Source organism: Anoplolepis gracilipes, chromosome 5 (genome assembly GCF_047496725.1).
Source record: "Anoplolepis gracilipes chromosome 5, ASM4749672v1, whole genome shotgun sequence".
Taxonomy (NCBI): domain Eukaryota; kingdom Metazoa; phylum Arthropoda; class Insecta; order Hymenoptera; family Formicidae; genus Anoplolepis; species Anoplolepis gracilipes.
Genome location: NC_132974.1, coordinates 6176516 through 6194980, shown reverse-complemented (window position 1 = coordinate 6194980; position 18465 = coordinate 6176516). Strand labels below are relative to the sequence as shown.

General features: G+C 33.8%; 3 protein-coding genes across 4 annotated transcripts; 1 reads left to right on the top strand and 2 right to left on the bottom strand.

Moving 5' to 3' along the window:
* Positions 1-1187: 1187 nt before the first annotated feature.
* On the bottom strand, positions 1188-9661 carry LOC140665565 (uncharacterized). Its single transcript, XM_072891815.1, has 17 exons — positions 9262-9661; positions 8525-8649; positions 8142-8402; positions 7805-7997; positions 7515-7704; positions 7186-7432; positions 6964-7078; positions 6784-6873; positions 6427-6641; positions 6118-6358; positions 5865-6029; positions 5435-5793; positions 5201-5355; positions 4840-5112; positions 4510-4754; positions 4294-4423; positions 1188-4210 (listed from the first exon to the last, which is right to left on the bottom strand). Exons 1-17 carry the CDS (start codon positions 9307-9309, stop codon positions 4098-4100), a joined length of 3165 nt encoding a protein of 1054 aa, XP_072747916.1. The 5' UTR covers positions 9310-9661; the 3' UTR covers positions 1188-4097.
* Positions 9662-10109: 448 nt separating this feature from the next.
* LOC140665563 (protein MMS22-like) lies at positions 10110-16669 on the top strand. 2 transcript variants are annotated; one of them, XM_072891813.1, is made up of 21 exons: positions 10110-10267; positions 10369-10585; positions 10688-10910; positions 11029-11169; positions 11244-11397; positions 11474-11659; positions 11742-11864; positions 11937-12140; positions 12219-12466; positions 12545-12645; positions 12712-12884; positions 13034-13192; positions 13279-13525; positions 13649-13877; positions 13970-14066; positions 14135-14329; positions 14414-14587; positions 14665-15027; positions 15097-15299; positions 15364-15552; positions 15640-16669. In XM_072891813.1, exons 3-21 carry the CDS (start codon positions 10696-10698, stop codon positions 15692-15694), a joined length of 3456 nt encoding a protein of 1151 aa, XP_072747914.1. In that variant the 5' UTR covers positions 10110-10267; positions 10369-10585; positions 10688-10695; the 3' UTR covers positions 15695-16669. The 2 variants fall into 2 exon arrangements, with proteins under 2 accessions (XP_072747914.1, XP_072747915.1); XM_072891814.1 differs by having other exon boundaries at positions 10110-10585; positions 10696-10910.
* Hmg-2 (High mobility group protein 2) lies at positions 15059-18268 on the bottom strand. Its single transcript, XM_072891832.1, has 8 exons — positions 17871-18268; positions 17532-17736; positions 17273-17444; positions 17083-17197; positions 16850-17011; positions 16692-16773; positions 16383-16598; positions 15059-16297 (listed from the first exon to the last, which is right to left on the bottom strand). Exons 2-8 carry the CDS (start codon positions 17617-17619, stop codon positions 16161-16163), a joined length of 972 nt encoding a protein of 323 aa, XP_072747933.1. The 5' UTR covers positions 17620-17736; positions 17871-18268; the 3' UTR covers positions 15059-16160.
* Positions 18269-18465: the final 197 nt, after the last annotated feature.

Below are 18465 nucleotides of genomic sequence, written 5' to 3'. Positions count from 1 at the left end.
TTCTTCAAGCGCAATCTTATAGCCAAACATGTTTGCCTAATACCAATGCACGTTGCCGACGCCCGATCTTTAAAAATTAACTAATTTATACATGAGATATTCATCAGCTCCCGCCACGCCTCGCACCTCCCTGTCGCGCTGTCACCGCAGCGTTCACCTCCTGCAAAATCATAGTATTCTATTACCGGGACACGAATTTCCGTGCCTTTTCATTCTCCGTTGCATACTGCGGCGAATACAATCGTCAATTGTATCAGCTGATCGTCTACTCACTCGCGTGCTCTCCGGATACCCGTTCGTCGAACCTCGTGAATTTCCGTCGTTACGACCGAGCGGCCGCGTCACCAACTCGCTCGTGTGCTCTCCCTGATACTCGATCGTCGAAACTTGTAAATTTCCGTCGTTTCGGGACCGGCCGGCCCGCCATCCCTCTACTCGTGCGTGTGCTGCCTTGATACCCGTTCGTTAACTCTCGGGAATTTCCGTCGTTTCCACCGACGAGTAGTCGCGTGACCCTACGTCGGTTTCTGCTATCCTGGCCACGAAATACAAATAATTTCTTCATTCCCGTGGCGCGCGCCATGACAATCACCTCGCTGCGCGCGTGCTGTCCTGGTAGCCGGTCGTCATTTCTCGTGAATTTCCGTCGTTTCGAGACCGAATCGAGACCCGAGACCGACGCTCGCCGACGCGGCTCCTTGCCGTTTCTGCTCCTTTAATCGCAAAACACGAAATTCGACCCTTTCCGTTACCGGTCCAAAGTTAGAGGAATTCCGTTCCACGACTCCCACCGGTCGAGACTCTTCGACCCTTTCGCGCGACCGATCATCAAGAGGGGAGGGGGTCATCGCAACGGGCGAAGGCCTCCCGCTCGATATCCTCGCCTAATAACAAGCCGTCAATTTCGACTCTTTTCGATCGCGATGGCGTAGACGTTCACTTTTCTCTTTCGCGCTCCGATAGAATGTCGGAGTGAATAATTGTCCGACTCTCTTGTCTCGATATTTTTTTCTCAAATTTAATTTAAAAATCAATTTATGATCTCTGAATAAATTAAAAACCTACGATATATGTATATATTCTTGAAATAAATGTTTACTCAATTCACACAATATATTCGATTGAAATTAGGCTTCGAAAGGGATAATTCAGAGGCGTAAGTCGGGTAAATCACTGTGAGCCACGTGTGAAAATAAAACGCAATGACGTATATTGATTATTACAAATGTTCGCGATACAGATGCATGATATCCGCGGCGTGGAATCTCTTAAATTCCTATGATATAATTTTCATGTAATATACGATATTACACATTTCGCAAAACGTATGTATGCGAAAAAGAAGGGCATATAGAAAAAATAATTTTTTCGGTATATATAATATGTATATATGCACATGACAGCGATTAAGCATGTCTCTGAGAGAGTGATAACGCGCGATGTATTCAGCTCTTTTCTCGCTTTCCTGTTTTATACAACAGTCACAAGTACAAAATCATCATGTACAAATCGGAGATCGTCATTTCCCAGTATCAACAATTTTATCAATTACATAATTATTACGTTTAAGCAATATATACATAGAGAAAATCGTACAATTCATTGCGCGAAAACGATACAATTTCATTGCACTATATATAATTAATTGATATTAATATGTACAATGAAACTGCTTAATATCTTCGTTCGATAAATTTTACAATTTTCTTTGATATTAATCACATTAGCCTTTTTAAAAATTGTCAATACCCTCTCATCTAAGGATCACGCTTATAATCTATTAAATGCAAAAATTATGGGAAAATTTATAAGTACAAGAATAATAAAAAAAATTGTCACGTTGAACTTTCATCATAACATTTTGATCACATATATCACATCATCACACATAAATGGATGACGTTTACTTCCGTAGAAATTGATATTCAGGCGATTTTATTTTTCATTTATTCATATTTCACGTATTAATGTAAAAAATTAAATATAAGAGCCTTTTCAGCATATAATTGAATACTAATCTGATGATTTTCAACAAAATGCAGACAAGTATGATTTGTGTGATTTGTGATATTGCTATGGTAATCAAAGTGTTAATGGAAAAACACGGCGAATACAAAACACACTTAAAAATTAAGCACGGTTCCCACATATTCATCCAATTCAATTTCATTACATACTTCTTTTACAAGGTCTACTTTCTCTTTCGACGTACAATTACAATCAGGCAGTTTAGGCTTTACTACAAATGTCTAAGAAAATAGCTTAGATATTCGTTCCTCTTCCTCTCGCGTCGCACCTGCTTTATTTGTATACAGAGTCCTCCCAGAGAGAGGAGAGATAAATTCGCGGTTCGATTCGATATATTTACAATGGGACGTTATTAAATATTCATACTTTCGCATTTTCTTTACTAGAATTCGTAATCCTACGCACTTTTCTATAGAGCAAACCAAATCACAAAATCTTTGTGAATACACTTAATCTCTAAATATTATTTTAATGTGTAAGTATACCTAAAAATGGGCGAAAAAGTAAATCTGAAATCATTCGACAAAAGATCGTGAAAACGCAAATTACATTAAATACAATTAATGTCCTAGTACACATCATGCACCGATTTTCAACTGTGAAAATACTGCTCTGAAAATGGAAGACGTCTGTTTAAATAATTAAAATCAATCTATAGATTAGTAAATGCAATTGATTGAGCATTATCTATATATCTGTCGATATTTGCATTGACATCTAATTGCCGTAAAGGGCAAATTGCGCTTTTTTTGATTTGTTACATTACATCTATTTGACCGCAAAATTAACAATACGCAGCTATTCTATCGCTCTTGAATCTACAAATGCATTCGTAGATCTAACTTAACATTATTATTATTATTTATTACTTATGTCCGTTAGTAATATTATTATTTATCATTTATGCTTGTTAGCGATTATTATCATTATCATTATTATTATTATTATTATTATTATTATTATTATTATTATTATTATTATTATTATTATTATTATTATTATTCTCTGTGGTCCAATCGCGATTAATCGATCGTGAGAGAATTCTATTATGTATACGCGTTATATTACTGATAAAAATTACTTAGAAAATTATGCGGAAACATATCGCTCGAAATATATAGAGAAAGTCTATTACATGTATTAATTATACTAATTTAGAAGTTATAGGCTACGAGATGGAAACTGCACAAGGTGCATATACGCGGCAAAATTATAATATCTCACGTTTTCAACTATATATAAGATACATATACGCATATAAAAGAGGGAAAAATAGATCTCACACGTATTTCTTCGCTTTTGCTAGAGTCAAAAATAAATAAATCTCAATGTATGTGAATATCGTATGATAATGACCAAGAGGAATACAGCTGAGCACTAATTGCAAAATTTTGTATTCATCCTAATTAAAGATCCTTTTCGCAATAGTGTTAGCTTTCAAGGCTATTTTTAGAAAACATAAATAGCATGCGATTAAAACTAAAGTGTCAACTATTCTATTATATACGGATAATCGTTACACGATTCCAAATGACAATTAAACATCTTCTAAACGTTAGTCTCTAGTTTTACACGATAGATTTTTAAAAACAAAATTATAATATTTATATTATATGTATGTAGTCTTTACATAAAATATCGTTTCGCGTGATGTAAAACAATTTTATCTCAGTACAATTTTTGTGCGTATTACGAACAGAAAGCTGGAATTTTGAATATTGTACATCTCGTGTACAACAAATCTATTAATTATTATTAAGTTATTCTAGTTACAGACTTATTAACGCATCCGTACCCCTCTTGGCAGTCGATTAGTAACTCTATTGAGTTACATACATAGGTATTGTCACGATTGCTACTTACAGTGGCTAGTCATCAAGAGAGATTTGTTGATTTTTCAACGATTTCTCACACGGCTCGTCTGAGTTAGAGGTTTTAATTATACTAAAATGGAAAAAAGCCAACAGCTCGTCCAAATTAATTTAGCGGTCACGATATTGCCGTGCAATCGATTCCATGTTCAGATTCGCTTGAAACGCAAGACGATCCGAGCACGTTGATGCTCGCTGTCAGTAAAATTCCGAATCGGAACTGTGTTGCGAGTCTACGCCATTTCGGTTTAGATATATCTCCGACGTTTGCTGAATAGATGATGAATACTGCGTGTTTTCTCCATTTTGATCTGTGTGACCAAAATGAGATTTCATATCATTTGAATGTTTACAAAAACAATATAAGAAACACAAAATAAAATATTACACGTACCGTGAGCGGCGAGAATAGTAGCTAAGCACTCGGCCACTGCAGGATTCGGGGCGCATGCTAATGCGGGTGTTAGTCCTACAGCATCAACGGCCACGACACTCGCGCCTAATTGTAATAATCGACGAGTAATCTGTACAAAATAATATATTTTTCACAAGATATCTGTATGTCACATTTATTATATTTGAGTAATATTTAAATACGAATTTAGCTTACTGCTACGAGGCCATTTCTCGCTGCCAGATGTAGCGGCGTTCTTTGTTGTTTGTTGGTCATATTGATAATAGCCACTCGTTGCTGTTGCAATACGTTTTTGTCGACGTCGGGGCCACCAAGCGATTCGACCCAGTTTAGAAGCAGCGACGCCGCAGCGGAATGTCGTCTCTGACATGCTAAGTGTAACGCCGTATTCTTACTGGAATCGACAGCACGTACATTGGCCTTCCACTCGAGTAGCAATTCTATTGAATCAGGATGCAACTCTTATTAATATGAAAGCGAAAGTGCATGTAAACTTTATTGAAAAAAAGTGCGATTAGTAATTACCAATGGCGTTGCATTGTCCATTGACGGCCGCGCACAGAAGCGGCGTCCGTCCGAAGTAATCGGTCATTTCGAGCCCTGCTAGTTCCGCTCCGACAGAGTTTAAAATTAATCGCGCACACTCAACGGATCCGGCGCTGGCCGCGACGTGCAACAGGCCGCACGATGATTCTGTTGTAGCGACGACCGCTTGTCCGCCAAATTTGCTGATCAGTAAATCTAAACAATGCGCGGATCCTTGATACACGGCGCAATGTACCGCGGAGAATAAATTTTCTGTAATCAAAAAATGCGATATCCATTATTAGATAGTTATTATATTAAATAATTTTCTTTATAATTTAGCTACGGAGAAACCGCTAACCTTTCAAGGAATCGTACACGTTATGATTCAAAAGATACTCGACGCAGTTGGAATTGCCGTTGTAACAGGCCCAGTGAAGTACCGTGCATCCCTGATCGTCCTTCAAAGCAGCCGCAGTCGGGTCGGCTTGAACAAGCGCTGCTAAAGCGTATAGTCTGGAAATAAATATTTGCAACATAAGACAATTCTGTAAAATATGACGAAAATATTTCGTACAAACGTAATTTCTCCAACCTGCCACAAGCAGCTGCCAAATGTAACGGCGTTTTACCGTTTGCGTCTTGCACAGCCACTCGCGCGCCGTGTTTTAATAGCAATTTCACCAGCTGATTATCCCGCTCGTTAATCACTGCCCGAAACAGCGGCGTGTGCTTGTTGATATCTGGCAAATTGCAGTCGGCCTTGTACTTCAGCAACAACATCGCGCATTCCGCATGATTATTCGCTACAGCCAGAGTCAGAGCCGTCCGTAACTTGGAATCATAACGATTTACCACGTTAGGATCATCAGCGTTTTGCAGAAGAAGAGAAAGACAATCGGCGTGACCTGCCGCGGCGGCACAATGTACAGGCGTACGTTTCATAACGGAATCCTAGAAACACAATGCATATTAATAGAAGTATAACGTACGATCGTTTAGCGAGTAAAAAATTCAAACCTTACCTGCACTGACACCAAAGCACCGAACCGTAACAAGAGTTCGACGCATTGTTTGTGTCCTTTGTAAGCGGCCAAATCTAATGGTGTTTTCCCGCTATCTTCCTTGATATTCACATCGGGGAACAGAGGCAGAAGCAATTGTAAGATTTCGTCGTGTCCGTGATACGCCTGATAACACACATTTTACAAATTAAGGAAGGCTTCGTATTTTGTTAATGTCAAATGTTGTCAATTCCAATTTTCTGTGTATCTATACCGCGAGATGAATCGGAGTGAGAGCAGGCAGAGACGGCGGTTCCTGTTGTCCAGTTGTAGAACCTGAGCTTGAGTTGAACGAAGAAGCAGCCACATTTGCCGGTGATGGCGCGTTTAAAAGTGCCTCCAGTGCCGCTTGATTGCCGCCCGCCACTGCATAGTGGATCGCGGTGAAACCTCGTTTGTCGCGTAAATGCGGATTCGCTCGATGCTGCAGCAAGTACTGTACGCACTTGTAGGATCTACGAAATTACGATAAATCGTATACTTAGTTAATGTGAGAGATAAAGCGAAAAGAACAATTACTAACTGGGCATTCGAATTCGACGCCGCTGCGGCAAGATGCAACGGCGTGGCGCCATTCACATCTTGAGCGTTCGAGTCGCTCCCGAAGCCGACCAGAGTGAAGACGCAAGGATAGTGTCCTTGGCTCGCGGCATGATGAAGAGCCAGTCGATTGTCGTTATCGACGAGGCGGAAGTTGGCACCGCTAGATAACAGCAAATCCAAGCAATCTACGGAACCCTATTCGGAACGTTCGCAATTTGTATTCTCCCATGTGTGGTATGGTAATGGTAAATAATGCTTTTAAATAAAAAGAAGATATTAAATATATTATCATTATTAAAAAGAAATAGATGTAACAGCGCGTGCACGCGCTTGTTACCTTAAATGCTGCCAAATGTAAAGCTGTCCTACCACCGATGTCTCGCGCATCGATTCGCCTACTATCGAGCTGCAATAGTTTTCTACAGACCTATCGGATAAAAACAATTCAGATATTGAATCGAAAAAAAAAACATAACGTAGACTACATTAGAATACTACATAGAAATTTATGGCTCACTTCTATATGTCCGCCTAGACAACTCAGATGCAAAGGCGTCCGTTGTTGCGCGTTACGCGTAGCCGGAGATGCAGCGCTTTCCATTAAAGATGTTGTCAGACACTCGAAACCGAACCTGTAATTTGTCCTTTATATTCTTACGCGCGCATCTTACTTGGCAGTAATGATATGTGACATCTAAGAAAAGTATTAATATATGTATTTTTTTCACAAACGATTTACCAGGCAGCGATATGTAAAGCGGTATTTCCATTCTTGTCTCTCGCATCTGGAAAAGCTCCTGCATCAAGCAGCATTTTTGATCGTGTAAATCTTCCATGGATCGCGGTCATGTGCAACGGTGTGCGGCCGTCTTCTGATTGAACGTTTACCTTCAATCCCTCGCGTATAAGCATCTTGAAACATTGAACACCATGTACGCTGGTGGCAGCGATGTGCATCGCGGTTTGTCCGCGATAATTCACGGCCTCTGTGCGTATAAAAAAAAAAACAGTTATTTACGGTCAGGATGACTCAGGGTATCCTAAAAAATCTCGACGTAAATGACTTACCTAAATTCACGTGATTAGCCATGAGCGCCTTGATCACGAGGGGACATCCATTCAAACACGCAATATGCAGTGGGGTGTTTCCATATACATTCTTGGCTTCGATATCCGCACCAGCGGTGATTAAAATATGCACGCATTCTACGTTACCAGAAGCAGCTGCTGCATGTAACGGGGTATATAAATCTCGATCCTTAACATACAAATACAACATATATACAACATAATAATAACGTACACCACCCCCTCCCCCTCTACAAAAATGTTCTATCGAAAATTTCGTATGTGCGTACTTTAACATCCACGTCGGCGCCTTTGTCTATTAGCGCTTTTAGAATCTCGTTGTGACCCTGGTACGCCGCGAAATGTAAAGCCCTCCGGTCTTTCTTGTCAGAAGCATTTATCACGCAGTCAAATTGCATCAGGTATTCGACCATTTCGAGATGTCCATTATATGCCGCGTGATGAAGACACGTTCTTCCGCCCCTGTAGATTAATAATATAGTAACTATATTTATCACGAATATAAAATATTAGTTACAAAATATAAATATAAATATAAATAATATTAATATAAAATATTCATTATACAAAATTATATGCGATAAATAATACAAAATAAATACAAACCTATCAGTGATATTAATATTTATTAAGTGTGGTATTAAAAGTTCTACGCATTGCACAGCGTTATTTGCCGCCGCTACGTGAAGAGGCGTCTGCCAACTACGATCTCGAGCATTCACATCTGCTTTATATCTCAGTAAAATGTCTACCACATTGTAATTGCCCAAACAACAAGCTCTGTGCAAAGGGGTTAACCATTTCTTATCTTTACTATTAGCTGCTGCGCCATTTAATAAAAGAAGTTCTACAATAGCGGTATCTCCCCTGTAATACATAAATATAACAAACAGTTTATATAGTATAAATAATATATATATAATATATAATAATAAAACAATCAAAAGGTTTCATAATTATTTTACTATTTTAGTAATTAAGATAGTAACCTATATGCTGCTGCATGTAAGAGAGAACGTTGCTCCTTGTCTTGCCAATTGACATCCTCGTTTTGCGATAGCAACATACGAACTGTTTCCACATGCCCGCGGAATATGGCTCGTAATAAAGGAGACTGAAAAAATATACAATTAAAAAATTTTTTGTAGATTTATATATATAATTAATGTTTATAATATATATTTAATTTTTTAATATAAATTTTATATATATGTATAAAGAAAGAAAGAGAAATTGTATATTTTTATTAAAGATGTTAAGTAATTCTAATCAAAGTACTTTATTAAAGACATTGTTGTCTCAATTAAAAAAAATATACATATATATACATAATAAAATATAGATTATAAAATTTATTATAGTTTACAAATATATATTATATATAAACATAAAAGATATTTAATTAAATATATATATATTAAATTTAAAAAAATATATAATATATATAGAACAAGAGCAAGCAGATATAAACCTATTCATTCTAACTGTATTTTTATGCAAATTTCCTTTTTCTTTTTTTTTTTTTAAATAAATTCTTATTTATATTAAACTAAATTTACGGTAAAATTTAGACAGAAAAATAGAAGATAGCAAATGACAAAAAGTGTGCCCGACTGATACATACAAAGCCTACAAATTTGACATAAAACAGTCTAACCTAAGCGAACCTCTCTCGCGTGAGATCTTGAAGGAGTCGTTTTGATTTAGTAAAAGGAACGCGACGTACCTCGCCGTGAAAATCTTTAAGGACAGATTCATGTTGGTCAAGATTCATGTTGGCGTGTACCCTCGAGTTTTTCTTCGTGTTATAATGGTTTTCTTTTCTACAGCATCGTCACCTGATTACAACAAACAAACGACACCGATGGCTGAGTGAGTCATCGGATCTTCGTTCTCCGGAATGACTCTCGCGGTTTTCGGCGAACGTTATTAGGTGTACCGGGATCGAGCACGAGAGAGTCGCACAACTCGATCTCGCTCCTGGACGAGTTCAACGGCGAGCGACGCGCCGGGAATGCATTTTATCGTTATGTTATTTATTACGCGCACGTGGTTGGGCTATCTCTTTGATGCGCTCCTCGCTTCCGCCGCCATCTTCGATTCCCGAATCCCGAACAAGCTTGTAAACAACGGCGACGAACGCGAAATTCGCGTAATCTCGAGAGCTTGGAAGGAGAAACGAAAAAAATATGAAAAATTTATAAAGCTACCAACAAAACTATAAGAGAAAATTGTATTATTATAATTTTTTCAGCATTTAATCTTAAATTTACTTATTTAAAAATTGAGATGAATCTTTTGTATTTTAAAATTATTATTTGATTTTTTAAACAAGACGGCAATAATAATATATATATATATATATATATATATATATATATATATATATATATATATATATAACATTTCAGTAAAAATATAATTCAGTATAAAATATAATTATTACAAAGTATAAAATACTGATAAATATAATAAAAGAATATATTTTAATAATATAACATGATTTCAAATTATATATTAATTTTATAAATTTCAAACAATCTTATTAAATATTACGTTATTTTTAAGTGTGTCATGTATTTGCGATTATCTATAATATCAAAAAAAGTTTCTTATTGTTAGAAAAAAAATTTTGTCACTTATTATTTATAAAAGCGTTTTCATTATCGACATTTATTTCAAACATATTATCTCCCATAATATCAAACGCGACCTTGTTTCACTATAATTCTGTAAGTAACACAATTGAATTTTATAAAGATAATTATATTTTGTAAAAAACAATGAGATATATCAATATTGTGAATATTTTACCGCTAATCTCTTTTGTCAGTCACATGTGGTTCTGCCGCCATAATCGAGGTCACGTGAATCAGCGCCAACTAGAAATGCCGCCAAAACGCATAAAAGTTCGATGCAGGTCGATGAAAGTCGTCTTCTGAAAGAGGTTGCACATGTTTCTATAAAACGTTGCAGCAGCCCAAAATTTCAGGTCGCCTAAATGCAATTAACATCATAAGAACGATTAAGACGTGAACGTTTTATTGCAAGTATGTAAAAAGTTTTTATTATTTATCATGAGATACATTTCTACAATAACATTGTATTATATAAACTTAATAAATATATAGATAAATAATCTGACATAACAGTTTTACAGATGGATTTTGATGTTATCTTCGACTGCAGTGGTAAAGTGAATGTCAATGATTGGCAGTTAAACAAGGGTGGTCTGTTACGTCACAATGAAGTAGACAATGTGCTTTTTCCACAAACCGATTACCCCTTTGCCCATACAGAAATAAAACTCTTTGACTGTGTCACGCCTGGAGCTGTGGCTGTGATGAATCTTGGACATTTTACTGATTGCATGGAGTAAGTAGATATTTTTCAATGAAACATTGTTGCTATTTCTTTATCGTGTTTATCCAAAGCTATTAAATGAAATTATAATAATTCTATATCAGATATATATAAGCTTTTTATATTGCAGGATGCAATTAAAAATATTGAATAGGATTGAAAGACCAGCTACAATATCTAGATTACAAAATAATGATAATGATAAAAATTACCTTTCTATTAGGAGAATGATTTGTGAATTTATTTTGTATATTCGTACATATATGAACAGGTAAATGGAAAATCTTTACTTTTGTAATATTTAAGATTGTAATAAATGGCTCATGTATATTTGTAATATTGCAGCATAAAATGGGATCTCAGCACGTTAGAAACAGTAATACCTGAAATAAACAAAGATGTAGACACTTTGTTTGTCTCCATAAAACGCTTTCTTAATACATTACATGATATGCCAGATTCAATTCTGCACTGTGCTGCTTCTAATATAGGCAATAAGGTAATTAATATATGTATTATTATTTTAAGTAAGCAAAAGCAATAATTTGTACAAAATTAACAACTTTACATTTCAGTGTAATCAAATAGAATTTCACTTATATCATATGCATATAGAGTTAAGATGGTTTTTTGTGACATTGGTACATTCAAGAACTACATGGTATCAATATCAAACACATACATTACTGGAAGAATTTGAGAATACTACTGAAATGGTCATCAATGATCTTGTGCACTTTGCCTTAAAAGTATTTGAAAGGGTAATAAAAATAATATGTGAATTTGACTCATTTTTGTAATAATATTGATATATTGTATCTAATGTTTATTTATTTTGTTTAGTTACCCTTAAACTGTACTATGAATCTTACACAAAAAACGCCATACTGTTGCACATGTACACGAGAATTGTGGCTAATGCTTCAAATATTCATTGATAGTTTAAAAGAAAGGATGAAAACCAAGGTGAGCTACTTTAATACACAATCTTGTACATATACATGTTCCTCTATCATAATTGTAATGAAATATTTTTAGACATTTTGGGATTATGTAAATAGTTGTATCAATAGAGTATTAACTAAAGATCGAACCCAAACAATATTTTGGCATGCAGGCACGGACTCCTTCCTGCCAGATTGTAAGAATCCCGAACTGTTTTGTATTTGGATAATACATCATTTGTCTTTGTTATATGGATACAGTACAGATGGTGTATATTTGCAATATAATTCATCGAGGGTAATATATAACATGCACTAATAAAGATTTAATTTTATAAAAAAGAAATTTATAAGTAATATATGTCATCATTTACAGATTAGATCCAACTGTGAACAAGTTGAAAAGATTCTAAAAACATACGTATATAAAGGTGGGAAGGATGGTGAAAGGGATGAGTTTGATACTGAACTCAAAATTATAATATTACTGCTGTACGATCTTATTATTAATTGGTGGCAACCACGAGTGTCAATAATATCTTTTCTTTGGGACTGTTTCCATAAAAGATTGAACCAATCATTCTTATTACAGACTTCTGGTCCTTGGGCCTTCTCTCTTGAAAAGTATATATATAATTGACTTGTGTAAATTTATAATTGCAACTGTATAATTAGATATATAAATGCAGAATTGTTTTGTAGAAAGACCACTGCGGATATTCTCAAGCAAATTAACGATAGAATTTACAGCAAATTTGAATATTCTAGAGAATCTAGTTACAGCATATTCTTACATTTAGTAGGTGAGTTTAGTCGGAATTTTGTCTGTGTATTGATTGTACAGTTGAAAATTGATCAATCTTTCATAGGCACGTTTTTAAAGAAATATGGCAAAACAGATCCGAAATATTGGAATCAATTTAAGGGGCGTGTGTACACAAAATTTTCAAAAAACAAAATTGCAGAATTGTCTGAGAATGGCCTCTACAATTTTATATCCTTATTCATCACTTTAGCAATTACTGCAGATGTTACAAATGTTGTAAGTTTAAATGCAAAGGCTATTTGAAAAGCTGATGAGATTGATTTCCAAATAGTCTTTGTTTATACACATATATTTGCTATCACACAGATTGCTATCAATTAGATATACATTAGCAATATCTGTATTAATACTTGTTTTTTTTTCAGTGTACAACAATGCTAGATCTTTTGCCCTCTACAGATGAATTAAACAATGAATACAATAAAAAGTGTAATTTAATCTGGAAAGGAAAACTTGTGTGTCTCCTATTGTTTAGCGAAAGAAGATTATCTCTTGCCTCTATAGCCGACCACTTTACAGAAACCGTGTGTGCTCCAGTTCCTATAACATATTTATACACATGTAGATTATATAAATTTAGTAAAAGAGAAATATCTTTCTTGGATTTTAGATCAACTTGATAAGTTGTCGAAAAGATGAAACATCTCGTTCTATGATGACCAGTTTTGTTGATGTTTTAAATACAATTTTATCCAACAATGACAAAATGGATTTAGGAGAGCACAATTTTATTGGTGGTTGGATCGATCGTTATCTCTTGGAGTGTCCAAAAAATAGGATTGGATTTTTACTGGAAATGCTAGCCACTGTTTTTGACAAATGTATCATTTTGCAAGTTTCTTGTAACAATTCGGTTGGTATGTCTATATTATTTTTATTTTAAATAAAATATTGTAATTTCTTTTTTTTCAAATATATTTTATAATTAGAGAGAGAAATAGAGAAGGTATGAAAATATGAACACTAAAATTTGCTTATAGATGGTGTCAGGAAAATGTTAGATGCCCTATGGTGTTTTGTTGCTTGTAGAATTCGCCAACTTGTCTTTGATCCCGTCCTTATCGGTGACAATTATAAGATTATTTCCAAACTAGCTGTTATATTTACATTAGAAGCAGTTAGAGAGCCAGCTACTGCTAAAAAATATAAGCACTCAGCTATATCTTTATTTCAACATTTTGCAGCATCAATATTTTTGAAAGATATAAGGTAAAAATGTATTTGAAAATTAATATCTCTAAATAAATATATATATATATATGTATATTTACATAGAAAATATAATAATATTATCTTTTCAGAATTACCAAATATTATTTAATATCTATTCTTCAGAATGAACAAGCTGTACAAAACTTAAAGAAAGAAATTCCAAATTTTGATATTATTCTTATCCAAGTTCGTATATATGTTTATTATATATGCATTTTAAAACAATCAATGTGTAAAATATATATGTATTGTAGGCTTGGATAAAATGTTCGATCATTGGTTATAGCACAGACGAGGAGGAAATAAAGATTTTGCGTAATTATATTGCCGAACTTAATGACATCAAAGAAATATTCCTGTCGGATTATGATCTGCACGAATTTAAAAACAGCAATGAACCTATTTTGATATTTATAATATCATTCATGAAGAAGCAGGATGCTTTAAAAGTATTATTTTTATGGATAATATTTTATATCGGTATATTTTATTTCTTTAATCAGAAGCAAATTAATAATTGAAGAATTCTGTAGTCTGTACAGGAAAAATTTCAATGTAGTACAAAATGTAAGACATACTTCAAAAATATAGAGAAATGGGCCTTGCTACCTATAACAGAGGAAACGAAAGATTCGGAACTTGCACTTTGGATTTACAGATGCCTCGGAACATTGATTCTCTGCATTTCTCCAATGTTGTATACTAAAGTATGTAATAATTACTAAAGTATCTAATAATTACTAAGAGAGAGATTCATATCTTTTAAAACATCTTATTTTTACAGAATCAACCAAACGATATGTTAAGAATGCTTATCAACAAAATTATCTTAGTACCCGAAAACTCTATGCAATCTTACATAAAGCAATTAGGAAAAAAAATATTCTCGATGATAATACTCGGTTTGGAAAAATTAAATGTCAAGGGTGACATATTACTGCAAGCAATGATCAGAGATATCTTTGATCAATATTTGCCAATTTTGATAACTGAGATTAATAGTGGTTGCAGTTTTAAAGTTTCTGATACATTATTAAAATGCTTTAAAGAAGCAAAACCTGAATTTCTGCGTTCGATTTTCGAAACACTAATGTCGAATTGTTATAACATATCATCTGACAGTGTCATGCACAAATATTCTAACTTGGTAGGCAGAGATAATTAATTTTATATCAGTATGTGGTTGCAAATATATTTATTATACATTCACACATAGATAACGTGGCTTATAAAAACATTGCTTAAAGAAGGAAGAAGATATCCTAAATATATCGCAGAACACATTATCCAAGTTTGTTCTCCAAACATCTTTGGGTGTTACATGAAGATTCAAGATCATCATCCACATAAACTGTATACAATTGACTTTATTAATGATGTAATTAAAAATCCTTACTATGAGGAAGATAAATTTATCAGGTGAGCAAATCTCGAAGTATATTAAATTTTGAATCATGTTTATAATTATTCTTTATATTTTCAGAGAAAAATTTCAGGTTGTCATTTCTGCTGCAGTACAAAAGTATTTGATACTAAATACACAATTTACGTTTGAGTTTATGCGATCTGTCCTGTCGATAAAAAAAAATATTATAATCAGTTTGTTCCCGCAAATTGAAGCTATTATTTTCAATGCTGAACAGTTTAATCGGCCTAATGCAGCATCCTTGAGGTTAGAATAATAAGTTTCTAAACTAAATATTAATAATTCTTAAGTCTTTATAGCATGATAGAGATAAAAAAATTATTATAATTTTAGATTCAAATGGAATCAACTGAAAAAACACACATTGAATATGGACGATAATTCGTGATAAGATTACAAAAATTTATTAATAAGCGCTAAATCGCTAAGTAATGATGATTTAGATCCTCTAGATTTCCATATCAATTAACTGCGATATCTAAACTTAATAGGTCCAGCTATTCCAGTGTACATAAAAACGCATTAGTCATTCGAATTGCATAACTTTATCGAAATATGAAACAGAAAATTTAAATTATATTACTATATCATATTTAAAATAAAACTTACATCAAAGTATAAATATAATAAAATAAAATGTAAATTATTGTCACGCATATTATAGAAATACCACAAATAATAATCAACTGCAATACACATGTAATCATTTACTTAAATAACTGGTAATATTGATTCTACCACAAAGTAGAAAAAGGTAAAATTTACAAATCGCGGAGAACAAAATTTTTTCGCTATTTTCGATGTGAATGCCTCGAACGATGATGTTTCAATGATGTACTGCCCGGAGGCGATTGTCATCCAATTAATTCTAGGCGAGACACAGCATTACGTACAGCATTACGTAAACTTTGTTCGACATTACCACTCAATAACGACTCCAGTCTTTCGAAGTAACCGTCGATATTTTGTAATGTAGCACCGTCATGCGTACCTGTGTACGAAAACAAAATTATACAAATAAAACAGTGAATTTTTAAATAAAATCACTGCTTGAATTTTACCCTGAAGAAACTCGCCTGGAAGCGGTATGGTAGCAAAGCAACCTGCCAATTGAGAACGAAGAGAATCCAAACTACGCTGTAGAATTTGATTGCCCGTCCGTTGTTGATTAGTTTCGGTTTCCAAGCGATTCACAGCCGCTTGTAAACTGTCAACGTGTCGCTGGAGAACTGCATTCTGAGATTCATAGTCGGATGTAGCTTTTCGCAATTGCCTCAATTCAGCTTCACAAGCTATATATTTTTGTATAAGAGATATTTTTTAATTCATTAATTTTATTATTAAATCTATTTTATTTATCATACATTATGTCAGCAACATTTTACCTTTATTATGATCCAGAAATTCTTCTGTAAAAATAGGGATATCAAAACCTGTGAAATCATTGTCCTTATCTTGCTGGATGTCCTAAATAAAGTTTCCATTAGTATTCTTTTTTTGTACTAGAAATTATCTTAAGTATAATGTAACAATATTATCGTACATTTTGCTCAACGTTTACGTCAGTGCCATTTCTTTCCTTTTTATTTTCATTTTGTCTCTCTGATTGTTTTTCATTAAACAACCGGTATGCTTCTGTTTGCTTATAGTTGCTAAATTCGCGATTGTAACGCTCCTTATCTTGTTCAGCTGCATCCAAATATTGCTGCAAATATTATTATTTTATTAGTATATTATAGAGACACAATAAAATAGATATAACAAAGAAATACAAACCTGTTTCTGATCACTCGGCAATTTACTCCACTCTGAAGCCAGAAGCTTTGTAATGTCTGTGAACGTTAAATTCGGATTTTCGCTTCGGACTTTTTCTCTCCGATCGTTTAGAAACCTAAGTATTATATATTCCATTAAAAACAAAATAATTTAACATATAATATAGATATTTTTCGAGCTTAGTCATTACAGGAAATAACCACTCAGAGGTTGTTTCGGTGCAGTGGCATCTCGTGGAGTCTTCTTGCGTTTTTTTGTTCTATTTGGTGCATTACTGTTACCAGTGGCAATGGCATTTCTTTTTATACCATTATCACATACAGAATCTGCTGCCTTCTCTTCTGTACTTACTGGAGACTTAGCTAATAGAAGAGTGCACAAAAATTATTTAATTGCACATATTGACATTTTATTATCATTAAACACAAGTTACAGCAAACTGTTCTTACCAGCATGTTCTTCTGCCTCCCCATTGTAAGTAGACTGCTCCATTGCACCGTTGCTCTCAGGTATATCATTTGTTGGAATCTCACTCATTTTCTATGATATAATACTTTTTGTACGTGTAATGTTGGTTTAATAATAAAAATTGTTTTATTGATCTTAGACAATGTCCATTATAAATGTAAAGTACAAATGAAATTTGTATACGTCCTGCAATGTATAAAAAAATTATTTGTGCAAAATTATATAATAAATATTAGAAATCTTAAAGATATAACATGCATATCACTCATTGGAAAATTGTTGAAAAATAATACATTAAATGGCAAACTGTGTATATTAACCTTTAGCAGATGTATTACGAGATTAAGCTGTAGAACTAATTAATTAGTATTTTATTAACAATAAGGACAACGTTGTACTGGATATAAGGTTCGTTATCAATTGTAATCACGCCAAATCACACTTTTCTTGAAAATGACGACTGCTAAATAGGTTAGGGTTAGGTTAGGTATTCATTAATGAATATTCGTTTTTCAGAGATAGTGCGCTTTTTTTACAATTCTCACTACAGTATTTCTTTATATTGTTTGTATTAACAGGTTTATTTTTATCACTGTGGAATAATTACAGTTGAATATATTTGCACTAATGACAGATGAATTATAAGCCTCGAAAAATATACGAAAAACAGAGATATACAGCATGCAGTTCGTAAAAATACTAAAGCCAGTTTCTATGTCAATACGTCAGCCGACCAATTAAATTGCGCTCTAAACGAGGCTTTAAATTGACACAAATTAAGGCTAAATTGATTGATTTATATTAAAGAAAAAGATGTAAATTGAGATTAAATATAGAATTCCGAGTTATTTACATTCCTATAAAATACGTCAATTTTTTTACAATGAATATGTATTGAAAGGTCGATGCCAACCA

Bases quoted from the DNA above. Each gene is read 5' to 3' on its own strand.
- LOC140665563 (XM_072891813.1), top strand. From the start codon at position 10,696: ATGGATTTTGATGTTATCTTCGACTGCAGTGGTAAAGTGAATGTCAAT. The intron at 14,067-14,134 runs GTTCGTATATAT...TATGTATTGTAG, and splicing joins TTGATATTATTCTTATCCAA to GCTTGGATAAAATGTTCGAT. The intron at 14,588-14,664 runs GTATGTAATAAT...TTATTTTTACAG, and splicing joins CTCCAATGTTGTATACTAAA to AATCAACCAAACGATATGTT.
- Hmg-2 (XM_072891832.1), bottom strand. From the start codon at position 17,619: ATGAGTGAGATTCCAACAAATGATATACCTGAGAGCAACGGTGCAATG. The intron at 17,445-17,531 runs GTAAGAACAGTT...CTCTTCTATTAG, and splicing joins GGAGGCAGAAGAACATGCTG to CTAAGTCTCCAGTAAGTACA. The intron at 17,198-17,272 runs GTAATGACTAAG...TATAATACTTAG, and splicing joins CCTCTGAGTGGTTATTTCCT to GTTTCTAAACGATCGGAGAG.
- LOC140665565 (XM_072891815.1), bottom strand. From the start codon at position 9,309: ATGAATCTTGACCAACATGAATCTGTCCTTAAAGATTTTCACGGCGAG. The intron at 4,755-4,839 runs GTAATTACTAAT...CTGATTCAATAG, and splicing joins TGGACAATGCAACGCCATTG to AATTGCTACTCGAGTGGAAG. The intron at 4,211-4,293 runs GTACGTGTAATA...TTGGTCACACAG, and splicing joins TACTATTCTCGCCGCTCACG to ATCAAAATGGAGAAAACACG.